Raw genomic sequence first — 15,112 nt, forward strand, 5'->3', positions numbered from 1 at the left:
CTTAATGAAGCATGGAGGACTAAATGCATTAATAAGCTCAGGGAGGACTTTATTCATACCAATTTGGATTCTATTCACTTGTATTACTAGTTTTTTTAAGACTGGACTAAAATTTTGATACCTTCTGGGCCAGCAATGCCCTTAAGATTTTATAGTTAATTTGAAAGAATTATTGAGACCTATTTCTTCAGCTCAAAATGCAATGTGGTTACAGTATTAAGCAGAGTAAACCATTTATCAAGATAGTAAAGAAAAGGCATTAAATGTTTTTAAGAGCAAGCACTAAATTACCAGTAGTGGTAAAATCATTATGTCAAAGAGATTTATTTGTTTATTTAAATGAGATGTATTAATGATCTTTTTATTCTGATTATGAAAATTTCACAACATACATATGGTATAGAGAGTACCATATATTCAGATGTACCCAACATCCACCTGTACGAATTAACTCATGAACTTTCTTGTATTGATTCTATACTTACCCACACCTCCAGATAATTTGCAAGCAAATTCCATATATACCCCTTTCTCTTTAAAAATTTCAGTATGTATCTCTGAAGGATATGACTCTTCTGTAAACAAAATCATTGTCACACCTAAAAATTAATACTATTAGTACTACTTCTTTAGTACACAGAAAATATTCAGATTCATCCCATTCACTTCTAAATTGTTTCATAGTTTTCCAAATATTTTAATGGTTGATTGAATCAGGATGCTCCTGAAGTCATATATTGCATTTATTTGATATAGCTCTTAAATCACTCTTAATATATAATCTCATTACTTATTACTTTCTTGCAATTTGTTTTTTTAAGAAACCCGATTGTTTGTCCAATAGAACTTTTCACATTCTGAATTTTATATCCCTGTGGTGTAGTGGTGTATCCTTTACTACTGTATTTTGTGTAAATGATAGTTTCATTTAAGAGACTTGTTCTGATTTGGCACAACTGCTTATAGATGATGCTGTGTGGTTCCATTACCCTGCAGAAAATGTACAGGTGTCTCTCTTTTGGAGATGTTAGTGGCCATAGGACCATCACTTGAGAGGTCCCCTTCATTGTAAACAGTAGCATCATATAGAACCGCAATTTTCTCCATATTGCTTTTTTCATTTAACAACTAGAGGCCCGGTACACGAAATTCGTGCATGGGGGTCTGTGTTCCTCAGCCGAGCTTGCACCCTCTCCAATCTGGGACCCCTCGAGGGATGTCCGACTGCCTGTTTAGGCCTGATCCTACCTGGATCGGGCCTAAACAGGCAGTCGGACATCCCTCTCACAATCTAGGACTGCTGGCTCCCAACTGCTCGCCTGCCTGCCTTCCTGACTGCCCCTAACTGCTTCTGCCTGCCAGCCTGATCACCCCCTAATCACTCCCCTGCCAGCCTGATTGATGCCTAACTGCTCCCTGCCAGCCTGTTTGCCCCTAACTGGCCTCCCCTGCAGGCCTGGTACCCCCCAACTGCTCTCCCCTGCAGGCCTGCTCACCCCTAACTGCCCTTCCCTGCAGGCCTGGTACCCCCCAACTGCTCTCCCCTGCAGGCCTGGGTCCCCCCAACTACCCTTCCCTGCAGGCCCTGTCACCCCCAACTGCCCTCCCCTGCTGGCCATCTTGTGTCCACATGGGGGGCAGCCATCTTGTGTGTTGCAGTGATGGTCAATTTGCATATTATTCTTTTATTAGATAGGATTAGATAGGATAGTGGCCTGGTGCACGAGTGGGGGCCGGCCAGTTTGCCCTGAAGGTTGTGCCGGATCAGGGTTGGGGTTCCCTTGGTGCGTGGGGTGGCCTAGGTGAGGGGCCTGTGGTGGGGTGGTTTGCAGGCTGGCCATGCCCCCAGTGACCCAAGCAGAGGCCCTGGTATCTGGGATTTATTAATCTTCTCTAATTGAAACTTTGTAGCCTTAAGCGGAGGCCAAGGCAGGCCAGGACTGCGGAAACTTGGCTTCCTCCATCGCCGGGGGTAACTCAAGCCTCCTGCTCTCTCCAGCTCCGTGGCTGCCGCCATTTTTATTGGGATTTATTTATCTTCTATAATTGAAACTTTGTAGTCTGAAGTGGAGGCCAAGGCAGACCAGGGCAGGCGGAAAGCTTGGCTTCCTCCATTACTGGGGAAACCCAAGCCTCCTGCTCTCTCCATGGCCGCAGCCATCTTGGGTGGGTTAATTTGCATACTTGCTCCTGATTGGCTGGTGGGTATGGCTTGTGGGTGTAGCAGAGGTATGGTCAATTTGCATATTACTATTTTATTAGATAGGATAGAACCCTCCACTCATTTCTCTTCCATCTCAGATTTCCTTGGCTATTCTTGCTTATTAATTCTTCCAAATCAACTTTATAATCAACTTGTCCAGCTCTAGGGGGGAAAAAACTAATATTTTTAATGGAAAATGAAATTGCTTTATATCTATATATTAACTTAGAAGAGCTGAAAATTAATGATATTTTTCAGAAATAGAAGTTGAGATTTTTTTCTTGTAGAGTAAGGTAGAGAAATCCTTCAAATACTTTCCCATGAGTAGTTAGGCAATGATTAAAACACTTAAAATATAATTTCACCAAATAATTGAACATTTTATCTTCCAAGCATTATTATTAGTTATCCAGTTAGATTATTGTTTCTTAGAAATTCTGGAGTGGTAGAGTAATTTATTTTCAAATGTATAAACTTCACATGAGTTTAATGTGAGCATAAAAAATCTGTTTTAATTGAGGGCAGAATGTTTTTGTTTCTCTGGCAACATGGGAATCACTTACCCTGAGGTGAAATATCTCATTTGCTTACCTGCAACTTATTAAGTTCACACTCGGCAATTGTAGGGGTGGGGAATAAATGGACCACATGTTATACCTGGGTGACAAATACAGATCATTTCAGTATGTGAAATGATTCATATGAACTTGTCTGGAAGAAACTGTGTTTCTGGATTCCCTGTTACATTATTCTATGTTTTTTGAAGTAAGTGTAAATTTAGAAAGGGCCATGAAACTCATCCAGAAAGTAATAGTTGGATGTATTTCCAGGTTATTTTTTAAAATTTAGATTCTCATTTAAACACTTGTTATTTTGGAGCTTGATGTAAACTTAGCTTTCAAAATAGTATTATTAAAATCTGTACAATGATCTCTTCAAAGAATTTTAATATTATATATTAATATTATAATGAGCCATTTAGAATTCTAATATAGCCATTTAATATTATAATGAGCCATTGCTCAGAAATGTTTGCTGGGAGGAAGAGCTTGCCTACATTCAGCCCACTTCTCAGCCCTGCTTCTGGTCAGACCTGCTGCTGTGAGGTCCTATTGGACTTCCCCCCAGGCAATGGCTACTTTGAGTACTTGTTAGGCCATGACCACTGCTCTTCCTCATTAGCTAGTTCCCATGGCCCTTCTAGAAAAATGTTGAACTCTCCTCATCCTCTTCTCTTTGTCAGTGGCTTCTACTTTATTTCTTTATTCTCTCTTTCAAAGTATCAGGTAAAAGAGCAGATAATATGAATTACAACCATCAACTCAAACACAGGGGTTTACATTCCAATGGATACTGGGCTTGAAAACTAAAATTTCTAGGATCCTTTCTGGTTCTGATACTGTATAACTCTCTTTACTTTCCCAAAGCCAATTTACCCTTATGGATAAATACGAAAAATTGATAAACGCACTTTTAGAACTAGGAATACAGATGAGTTTTCAAAGTATAATAGAGATGGCATGACAGCACATGAAAATGTTAAAATTCATATTATGGGCAAGAACAGGTGCTAGAATATTGCCAAGCCTCTTTCAAAATGAAACAGTTTTGTTATGTGGACTTGATATAGGTAATTCACAGCAGCCAACCATGTGGGGAAGGAGGCAGAGCTCAGTGGGCAGAATTAGATGGTCACATAGTCTTTGAGAGATTAGGAAACAAGAAATAGAAGAGATAATTCAAGTCTTATGTGAAGGATGAAGTGTCATTTTCCATATAGAGTGGCCTTCATCAATATTCTCATGGGTTTTTTGGAGATCAGCCTATAGGAAACAGATTCCATGGCTTTGTTACATCATTAAGGAGTCTTATTCTGGCCTGGCTCTCTTAACTGTGTGCGAGTGACACTCAAAAAGCCTCAGTAAAATCTCTAAATCACAATCTATTTTGGTAACATTTTCCTAGATCTGAAATTCTTCTAAGGACAAAGAAATTAGGATAAAGTGGGTTCCTTAGAGTCACAGCAGAGGATTTTTTTTTTAAATCTAGATCCAACAATACATGTGAGAGAAATTGGTTCTGGGTATCAGAACCAATTGGTTATAGGTGAGCTAAGATATTCTGCCCCTGGGCAGCAGACTGGCCAAAGCCCCTAGGATGCTCACTTAGGGCTATGAGGTCTCCTTTTACCCCAGCACTGTGCCAATATTTCACACTGTGCTGTGATGTAAAAAACATTGGAAAGCATCACTCTATAATTCAGTGGTTCTCAACCTTTCTATGCCACGACCCTTTAATACAGTTCCTCATGTTGTGGTGACCCCCAACCATAACATTATTTTCATTGCTACTTCATAACTGTAATTTTGCTACTGTTAATGAATCGTAATGTAAATATCTGTGTTTTCCGATGGTCTTAGGTGACCCTGCTAGCGGTTCTCAACCTGTGGGTTGCGACATGAGAAACTGTATTAAAGGGTCGCAGCATTAGAAAGGTTGAGAACCACTGCTCTATATGATGGTGATTGTACGTAACTTGCTACTTTGGGACTGAAGGATTCTTTAGAAAGATTCTGTTCTCCAATTCTACCCTAAAAGAGATTAAGTTGTTAATGTACTGCTTAGTATAGCAGAAACATCTAATTCAGTCCTGTATCAGTGAAGTAATTACATAATATTTTGTTAGGTGACATACGAATGGATTATGAAATAGAAAATTCACTTGGTTATGTATAAAATGTCAAACTTATTTCCAAAGTTATTTTGGATTCTTTTCTTCTGCATCAGGTTTGTAAAAAGTGCCTTCCAACAGAGAAATATTTGGGAATTATAGGTTGATATCTAAGGTCTATCAAACCTAGCTGTTACATTTTTGTACTTCTCATAATGAGTTCTTTTTTCTTTCCTTGTTGTACCCCATACTGATTGGGGTTTTATTCATCTGGAAATATGACTTCATAACTACTGATTTTGAAGAGTTTTTATGCTGAAAACAGAAGACATAGTTAATAAAAGTAGCATAGGTACCTAAAGAGAATTATTCTATTAAGGGTCATTAAAATTGGAATACTAAGAAAATCACTGTTAAAATTTTCATAGCCATTCTCTGACATCTTCAAAGAATACTTCTATTCATTGTGATTTTCAATAATGCTGTCTACCACATTTTTAACAGTTTATTCAAAATAATACATGCCAATTAGTTTAATTAATTTTGCATGAAATGTGAAAGAATCCATAGAAAATAAATGAAAGAGGGATATTGTTTTGAAGTGGGCCTCTTCTAATATTCTCTAAGGCAGTGGTTGCTTTTTCATGTCACTTAATGCTTACCATTATATTGAATTACAGAAGGAGTCTGTGGGGTTTCTAGTATGACTTTATTTCATGGATTTTATCTATTATTCCGAAGCCTACACAGAAATTCCTAAGTCATATATATATATATATCCACATTGCAACTCAAGAGAATTTGGCCTCTTATACTGGCTTGCTGACCTGATTTCTAAACAAAATTCTTTAGCCATAACCTCAGTGTATCTTTATTTCTCTTATTGCATACATATGACCTCTAATTATGCTTTGCTATATTTTTACTTTTAAAAAAAATCTCTACAATTTATTTTTCTATAAGGAAAGATACTAAAATGAGATATTTATGTATATTCTATTTTTCCAGAGAACACGCAGTGTTTTGTATTCATTATCTCAGTATCTCTTCCAGGGTTTTGACTTTGGAAAAAGACACATTTGGATAAAATAAAGGATAAAAGGGTTTAAGTAATTTTTTCAGTTCACAGAGGCATAATAGGATGTATACTATATATGTCTTATTTCCCACAAGTGATAAAATAGGCTAGTGCTGACTGGGATTGAAGCTCAAACAAACAGGCGCGTGTGCACACACACACAGTGTTATGCTAATAGAAGTAAGAAGGAAGCCTATTATAGTGACTTTGATTATTCAATTAAATCTAATAAATATTGAATACCCACAGTGTCAAACAAATTATAATAAGGATTGTAGCATCTATGCCCTTTAGGAGCCCTTTAGTTATTTGTATTCTTTATCATTTTAGTAATGTTGTCACAAATACTGCCAGAAATTAGGACCAGAGTGTTTTATATTTATAATAGAGACATTTCTCTGTGTTCTGTCAGATTAATCAATAGGTATGTTCTTCAGTGAATTTCTTTATAAAGAAATGTCATGTGAATGAGTTGTTGAATATGGAATGTCTAAAATATTTCCTTATGAATAACACCTTAAAAATGCAGAAACAGCAAATATTTTGAATAATGGCTGATGAAGTATTTTCCATATTTGTCCTATTCTTATCCTTTATCTGATATTTATTTGCTTTTATTTTTTCTTCATTTTTAAAGTAATGTTATTAAGAGCTAAGAGGTTTATTTTTAATAAATAAATACAGCAGGATATTGGAGGAAGAATAAAAGTTCCTTTCCTGCCCTAACTGGTTTGGCTCAGTGGATAGAGTGTCAGCCTGTGGACTGAAGGGTCACAGGTTTGATTCCGGTCAAGGGCATGTACCTTGGTTGCGGGCACATCCCCAGTGGGGGATGTGCAAGAGGCAGCTGATCAATGTTTCTCTCTCATTGATGTTTCTAACGCTCTATCCCTCTCTCTTCTACTCTGTAAAAAATCAATAAAAATTAAAAACAAAAAAGCTCCTTTCCTTCTCTCTTTGACTCCTTATTCTCATACCCCATAGGTAACAACCTTAATATATCAGGTATATTTTTCCCCCAAACGTAAGTGCACTTAAGTACTTATTATGCACAAACATAGGTATGTGTGTCTATCTGCAATTATATTTATCTGTATAGCTTGTAAATAAAGATTTATGTTTCCCACTTGCAGCGATCCTGTATAATAAAAGGGTAATATGCAAATTGACCCAATGGTGGAACGACTGGTCGCTATGACGTGCATTGACCACCAGGGGCCAGATGCTCAACGCCAGAAGCCCTGAGCCAGTCTCATGGCTGGTGAGCGCAGCGGCAGTGGCAGGAGCCTCTCCCACCACCACAGCAGCCCTAAGGATGTCCAACTGACAGCTTAGGCCCATAGGGAGTGGGCATAAGCTGTCAGTTGGACATCTCCTAAGGGCTCCTGGACTGCGAGAGGGCACAGGCCAAGCTGAGGGACCTGCCCCCCCTCCTGAGTGCATGAATTTCATGCACCGGGCCTCTAGTATTTAATAAAACAGAACAGACCTAGCTGGTTTGGTTCAGTGGGTAGAGTGTCAGCCTGCAGACTGTAGGGTCCCAGGTTCCATTCTAGTCAAGGGCACATGCCCAGGTGTGCTTGACCCCCAGTGGGGGGCATGCAAGAGGCAGCCAATCAATGGTTCTCTCTCATCATTGATGTTTCTATCTCTCTCCCTCTCCCTTCCTCTCTGAAATCAATAAGAATATATATTTTTTAAAAAAATAAAACAGAACAAAGTACAGACCAATCAGAAGAGATGTCTTGGCTGATTTTTGCTGTGCTGAGGTTAACCAGCTGGTCTCAGGGGACAGGAGGCATTTGGGAGGCTTAGGCTGCAGCAATTCACCAGCAAGTACAGAAATATTTCAGTATGTTTACCACTGGTTTTGTGACAACTGTGCCTAGAAAGCAAGCAAATACCAGCCTCCTTTCAGTCATTTGATGGCTGGTGGTTTTTTCCTCACTAAACATAAGTGTTCCCACCTTCTAGTAAAGATCTCAAAAGACCTCAGACCATTTCAAAAGACCTGCATTCAGACCCACTCCTATTGCCCCTCTATACCAACCTTTCATATTTTTAAATTCAGTCCCTTAGAGTTTACCATATAGACTGTTTATGTATTCATTAAGGTCTCATATCAAAACTCAAGCAGATCAAGTTTATTTCTAGAACATTTCTTGCAGGTTTTCCTCTGCAGCCCAGTGGAACCTTTAATCACATTAGCGGGTCCACCTGCCCAGTTGTACCTTTCCAGTGACCTTAGAGCTGTTAAGCTTTCCATATCTCAGAGCATAAACATATATTGTTGCTTTATTAGTAGTATATTTTTCATATGTCTCATTATTACAATGTTACCAACCCATGGATGATGGGACTGTAAATTAAATTAGTTTGTATGTATTTTTCTACCCAAAGCATTGCACATAGATGTGACTCAATGTTTGCACATGATCCTTTTAGACTTTGGGACTGAACTGGTGAATGCACACATATGCACTTTTACAAAACATCCCAGGTATTTTTTTTTACATCTTCAAATTTGATGTAGATTTGAAAATAGAGGATTGCCACATTCCCCTCTATTGTCACTCTGACGCCCCCCCCCTTTTTTTACACATTTACCTCTAGTACAGAAGGTACAGAAACTTTTCTTTTAATATGTTCCAGTTTCAATCAATTATCTGCTGTACTAGAATTTCTTTTCCATTATTTTCTATTTGGGGTTGTAGAGGAAGTGACATTTAGTGAGTATTTACTGCCAAGTCCTTTGCTGGGTATTTTGCATATATTATCTCATTTAATCCAAATGGTCTCTCAGTTGTGTACTAATTATTGATCCTAATTGCAGAACAGGAAGCTCAGAGTTAGAAAAGTAAAATAATCTGCCCAAGGTCACATATATGCTGAAGCCACAACTTGAATGCAGGATTATGCCTCCAAAGCTCTGTGTAGGTTTTACTGCCCCACGCTAACTCCATCTAAGGGGTACTTTTGGAGGATTAGGTAATATAAATAAGCATATCTTTTAAAATATCAAGCACTATCATTCACACATGGAATTTCTAACTCATACTTTATACTCAGTAACACAGTAAGATGAGTAAATTGGTATGTAATGAATGCTTTATAATCAGGAAGGTGATCAGGATTATAATGGAACTTAACAATCGGGTGACATAATGCCAATGAGTTGTGAGAGAGCTAAAATCCAAGCTTCATTCATTTCTTTTAAAGGCATGGCTGTCAAAATGAAACATCCCATCTTTTCAAGAAGGTATTAAAGATGAACATGTAACAGTAATATCATTTCACAGAACATAAAGGGTTATAGAATAAAATCTGAAATAAAATCCACTGTAGCATTAAGCCTCCTATTTGATATATAAAATGTGAGAATACTTTAGAATTCAGTTACACACTGTTGTCACCCTTCCCCAGGTGTTCCAGATTGCGTATGTGATTGTGAAAGCAGCTAACTCGCCTCGGCCTGGAAACTGGATCTTGGAACGCTCACTCGATGATATTGAATACAAGCCCTGGCAGTATCATGCAGTGACGGATACAGAGTGCCTGACCCTCTACAATATTTACCCCCGCACTGGACCACCATCATACTCCAAAGACGACGAGGTCATCTGCACCTCATTTTATTCCAAGATACACCCCTTAGAAAATGGAGAGGTAAGAAGAGAAAACTCACCATAACTTTATATTTAAGATGGCTAAACAGGCTTGTCAGGAAGACTTGAATATATCAGTAATTAATGTCAGGGGTATTTTAAAATAAGATTTCATAGAAGTACATTAAATGAGTTATTAAATAAAAAGGAAAAACCCAGGGTGATTAGAATTTTAACTACCTTCATCTAGTACATATCTCCCATCTCCAATAAAGATCAGAGAGGAGGAAATGGGTTTAAGTTGGAAAGTCAATGATTAATTTTACATATAAAAAGACTTTTCTGACAATGAGGATTGCTAATGATTAAAGAAGGATTGAGACCTTAAAGGAAGTCTTAATTCTGTTTATGCTCTGGTCTGAAGATGGGGACAAAAGAGGTGAATTTGGAAAGAAGTAAAATTCACACAAAGGACCTAAAAGAAGGAAATTTTTTTTTATGGGTTTTTTGTTTTGTTTTGTTTTGTGTTGTTTTTTGCTGTCACCACATAGGGCTATGGTGGGTTTCTTTTCTTTGGTCAGGCTTTGCTTATCAAATCCTATATAATAAAAGGCTAAAATGCAAATCGACCAAACTGTGGAATGACCGGTCGCTATGATGCACACTGACCTCCAGGGGGCAGACACTCAGCGCAGGAGCTGCCCCCCTGGTGGTCTGTGTGCTCCCAGAGGGGGAGCACCTCTCAGCCAGAAGCCAGACTCATGGCTGGCAAATGCAGTGGCAGTGGCGGGAGACTCTCTCGCTTCCGTAGCAGCGCTAAGGATGTTTGCCTGTTGGCTCCCCTGTGGGGAGCAAACCTAAGCTGTCAGTCAGACATCCCCTGAGGGCTCCTGGATTGCAAGAGGTTGCAGGCCAGGCTGAGGGACCCCCTCTCCCCCCGAGTGCACGAATTTTGTGCACCAGGCCTCTAGTATTTAATATATGCTGAATTCAAAAGCATTCTACTTCTCTGTGGCATCTTTTATCCTGTGGTTAAGATTCTAGATTTATTCATTGGATTTAAGCCACAGATTCAAACCATGGCTTTACCTGTTACCAGCTGTGTGATTTTGAGCCATCTCTGTGCCTCAGTTTTGTCTCCTATAAATTAGGAATGGAATAATAGTTCTTACTTTATATGATTGTCAAAAGATTGAATGGATTATATTTAAAGTATTAGAGTAGTGCTGGCATATACAGTAAGTGCTCTGTAAGCATTAATTATTTTTGTTATTACTGAAATAATAACTGTTGTGTAGTTACTATTGTTATTATTGTTATTATTTTTATTTTCCTCTCAAATACCCAAACCTTAGCTAAGTGACTTGAACTCTCATTATATTTCCCTAATTTATCTGTCTGGCCTGGCTCCTTTTGGCCTACCTGCTGTGTGCATCTCTGTTGATATTCATGTCTGGTATTCTCTCCTCAGTAAGCCATATACCTGAAGCTAATATCATTTTTACATTCACATTATCAGAAAACCCATATTCATAATCTCAGCCAATGTTATTGTTACTGGAGCATTAAACTCCCGGTCACTCTCTGGCTTGGTACCTTCTCTGCCCTCCACCTCACATCGCCTATAGGGATCAATAAATGTTCATTGTGGAGATATGCCAGAAAGTGTTTTGAGGCAGTACCCTAGCCCCTAGATAACTAGGTTCAACTTCTTCCAGGAAAGGTTACTCCTGCAGTCCAGCATCCTGGGCTTGCACTCAAGGGAAAAAGAGGTGGTCACACAGAGCTATGATCAAGTCTCAGTGCTTGCCTGGCAAAGGAGGGGGAACGGAGGGCAATGCAGGGATGATAGCATGGCCAGTCCACTGACATCCAGCCTGTAGACAGAAGGAGGCTTTGAGCCGAAGTCTTCAAGGAAGACGTTCATTTCCAAAAGGCAATTTTCTATCATTACCGGCAAGAGAGGGCTCAGCAAGGACTCTGCCTTGCCTTGCTCTTGGAGGATGATTCTGAGATCCCAAATAGGAATTACAGGGTGTGAAGCAATAGACTGCAGAAGGCCTCCATCACTTTGGTGGAACAGATACATCAGTGGTTCCCAACCTTTTTTTGGCTATGCCCCACCTAAGCATCTCTAAAATCCTGATGTCCCTCCCCACCGCCCCCAACCTGGTGACATATCATTCTTATTATTCAAAAAAGTGAACTCCTGTTCACATGGAGGAAGCCTAAAAGGCCATTAACTTGGTCTAAACAAGCTTCCAAAGAACATGGCATCTATGAAAGAGAAAAATAAAAGAACGAAAGGACAGTTGAAGTACTGAGGAAGAAATCACTAAGAAATTGTTAAAAAAATAATAATATGAAGTGATATGAAAAAGTAGCAAATAAAGTTTTAAAACATATAATAGAGAACTGAAATGTATATATATGTTACAATATATATTTATGTACTGCATATGAGGCCCCTAGAACCATAAGAAATGCAAAATATTCACTGTTAATAACTCATTCTCGAATTGCCCTTATTAAAAATCAAATTGCCCCCCTGTGGGGCGTGTGCCCCATGTTGGGAACCACTGAGCTACATAGACATCCCTCTCTAGCTGTGCTGCAGGGAGCCAACTCCATCTGGGCTTCTATCAGCCCAATTGCTGCCTCCACAGAAAGCAGTTGCCCGGAGAACTGCTGACAAGAACTGCCACTTGGGGGCACCACTGAGAACTATGCTTGCAGTAGTGGTTCCTCCCAAACTGGACTTAGAAATCACAGGGGGCCTTTGAGAGATAGCTATTCCTGGGAACAGGGCTTTTTTTTTTTTTTTTTTTTTTTTTTTAAATATATTTTATTGATATTTTACAGAGAGGAAGGGAGAGGGATAGAGAGTTAGAAACATCGATGAGAGAGAAACATCGATCAGCTGCCTCCTGCCCACCTCCTACTGGGGATGTGCCCACAACCAAGGTACATGCCCTTGACCGGAATCGAACCTGGGACCTTTCAGTCCGCAGGCCGACGCTCTATCCACTGAGCCAAACCGGTTTCGGCGGAACAGGGCTTTTAATTTAGTAGAATTGGGAAGGCTCAGGAAGCCGAATGCATGATTTTTAAAAAATATATATTTTATTGATTTTTTTACAGAGAGGAAGGGAGAGGGATAGAAAGTTAGAAACATCGATGGGAGAGAAACATCCATCAGCTGCCTCCTACACACCTCCCACTAGGGATGTGCCTGCAACCAAGGTACATGCCCTTAACCGGAATCGAACCTGGGACCCTTGAGTCCGCAGGCCAACGCTCTATCCACCAAGCCAAACCGGTTAGGGCCCGAATGTATGTTTTAAACAAGTACTCCTGGGGATTTTCATGTCTCTACTTTCAGCTTATAGTTTAGATATTTTCAGCCTTCCCAAACTTTGGAGAGGACCAGGTCATCAGTTATTAAGAGAAAGAGTATCAGTCATTCTAACCACTTCCAGTTGAATAAAAGAGACTAGCATTTTTCTGACAAGAAACATGGTTGGCTTTGGTGAACTGAATATCTAAGTGGGTTTAGTTGAATAAATAAACGTTGAGCTTTAACTAGGTTATTAATGGTATGAAGAAGTGGCTTTAATAATGTTAACAAGGATGGGCTGTATTAGTGGCACTGTTTTAAGAGTCCTAGAATTAAAATGGTAATAAATGTTTTGTTTTTCTGTTATATGAGATTCTCCCCTTTTTGTGACTGGGATTATTACATTTAATTTCTTCAGGTTATCACTAGACTGCTAAACTAAGCATTCATGATTGCCATAATAATTTTTGCTGCAGAGACACCTTTAAGTTATTTACATATGATTTCCTTTCCTTCTTCCCACAATCCCTCCCATTCTCTTTCTGCCACTCAAATGGAACCTAGATTCACTTTGATTCTGCTTCTGAAACATGGCAGGCTTATATCAAATTCCCTGGATAACCCATCATTAATTCTTGAAGACACCCTTTTTTCTCTAAATTTTACATAGAGCTTTGATATTATTTTGATTTCCTATGTGACAGGTTTTTATAGAGAGAGACAGGATTTTTTCTTCCTCTTTTTATCACCTGGCATTATGGTGATCCTTAGAATTGAAAATATTGGAACATGGAGAAATAAACCCAACTCTGAATTAATAAATGTTCCTGAGATCCTTCTTTGATGTAATATTGTTAAGGGCATAGCGTGATTGCCTGTGTGAGTTTATGTGGAAATGTGGGAATGGAAATGAGGAACTAGCATTTCCCAATTACCTGTGGAGTTGCTACTCTGCAGAGAAGCAGCAAGGTAGCACTAATTTGTATCCATTTTGAAAAGAGAGTGAGGGGAATAATTATTAGGGGCTTCAGACATCCTTTCTCTGAAAAGAATTCTTGCATTGACCAACATGGGGCCAGTGAATACCAGGAACAACAGCATGAAGTGCCTCATTACCAGGAAGTTCACCTGGCATCCTCCAGAAAACAGAATGCTTAACTCCAGTTGAAATACACAGAACACTTGATATATTTTGGAATCACACTCACACACATCAAACCCATGATTCATTTAAACTCTCTGTTTTTGTAATAAAATAAAGATAAAATTAAGAGGATTTCTGTTGACCATTTTATAGATTCCCCCCAGCAATATTGTGTCTCGGAAGTATCAATAAATCCTTGTTAAATTAATGCAGCTTTGCTGAAAAAATCATGCATGCCACAGAAACCAAAGGAGAAGGGGATCTTAAGGAGAGGGCAATAGATGTAAGACCTGCTATCTCCGTGTTGTAGAATAGGATCTAGCCAAATGTACTAAACTGGAACAAGAGGGTAAGCTTCTGTAGAGCTGGGTACGGAGCACAAAGTTGTGGTAGAAGGCCAGAGGCACAGCTGGCTGTCTTGTAGTGTGTTCAAATATAGCTCTGCCACTGATTAGCCATGGGGCGTGGACAACAAGTAAACTATGTAATACATTCCTCGTATGGCAATGAAGACCAAATTAGGTCACTTATGGCAATGCATCCTTATGGGCTATATGATATGATAGCAAATTTTCTGGTTCAATAGCTAGCATTGGCTAAGTCCACCCTTATTGCAGGATGATTGAGTTGGCTTTGCCTTAATTGAGATTTGGGGCACATGAAGTGGCAAAGCCATGCCATGGTGTTTTGTGGGGTCAACCCTAGGGGAGGCTAGGGTGACTAGACAGGACTGAAGCAAAGCAAAAAACCATGAGCTTGCTGATGTTTAAAGGGCCAAAAGGAACAGATGAGAGTTATGGGTTAACCTGGGGCCAGGAAGGTAATAGTAACCAAAGCTAACATTTATTGCACACCCGTTTTGTGGCAGGCACTGACAAAGAGTTTACAAGTATAAATTCATGTCTATTAATACTTGTCTCATTTTACAGTTGAGGGAAAGAGGTCAAATAACTTGTCCAGAGTTCCGCAAGCAGTAATTTTTGGAGTTGTTGTTTAAATCCAGTGTGTCCTCTGAACACCGGAAAGGAACAAGGACACAGCTTTCTGCTATGTCTGGGGTTTTCTGGAAAATCT

The 15,112-nt window shown here is 39.2% G+C and overlaps 1 protein-coding gene across 2 annotated transcripts in view; it reads left to right on the forward strand.

The window, feature by feature from the left end:
• The window catches only part of LAMA2 (laminin subunit alpha 2), a 519,987-nt gene that overhangs the window by 155,350 nt on the left and 349,525 nt on the right, over positions 1–15,112 (forward strand). For both annotated transcript variants that reach the window (XM_080664727.1, XM_080664728.1), the window contains exon 4: positions 9,376–9,618. In XM_080664727.1, coding sequence (XP_080520853.1) covers positions 9,376–9,618 — 243 coding nt within the window. The remainder of the gene's footprint in view (positions 1–9,375; positions 9,619–15,112) is intronic.

Source organism: Plecotus auritus, assembly GCF_963455305.1.
Source record: "Plecotus auritus genome assembly, chromosome: 4".
Lineage (NCBI taxonomy): Eukaryota > Metazoa > Chordata > Mammalia > Chiroptera > Vespertilionidae > Plecotus > Plecotus auritus.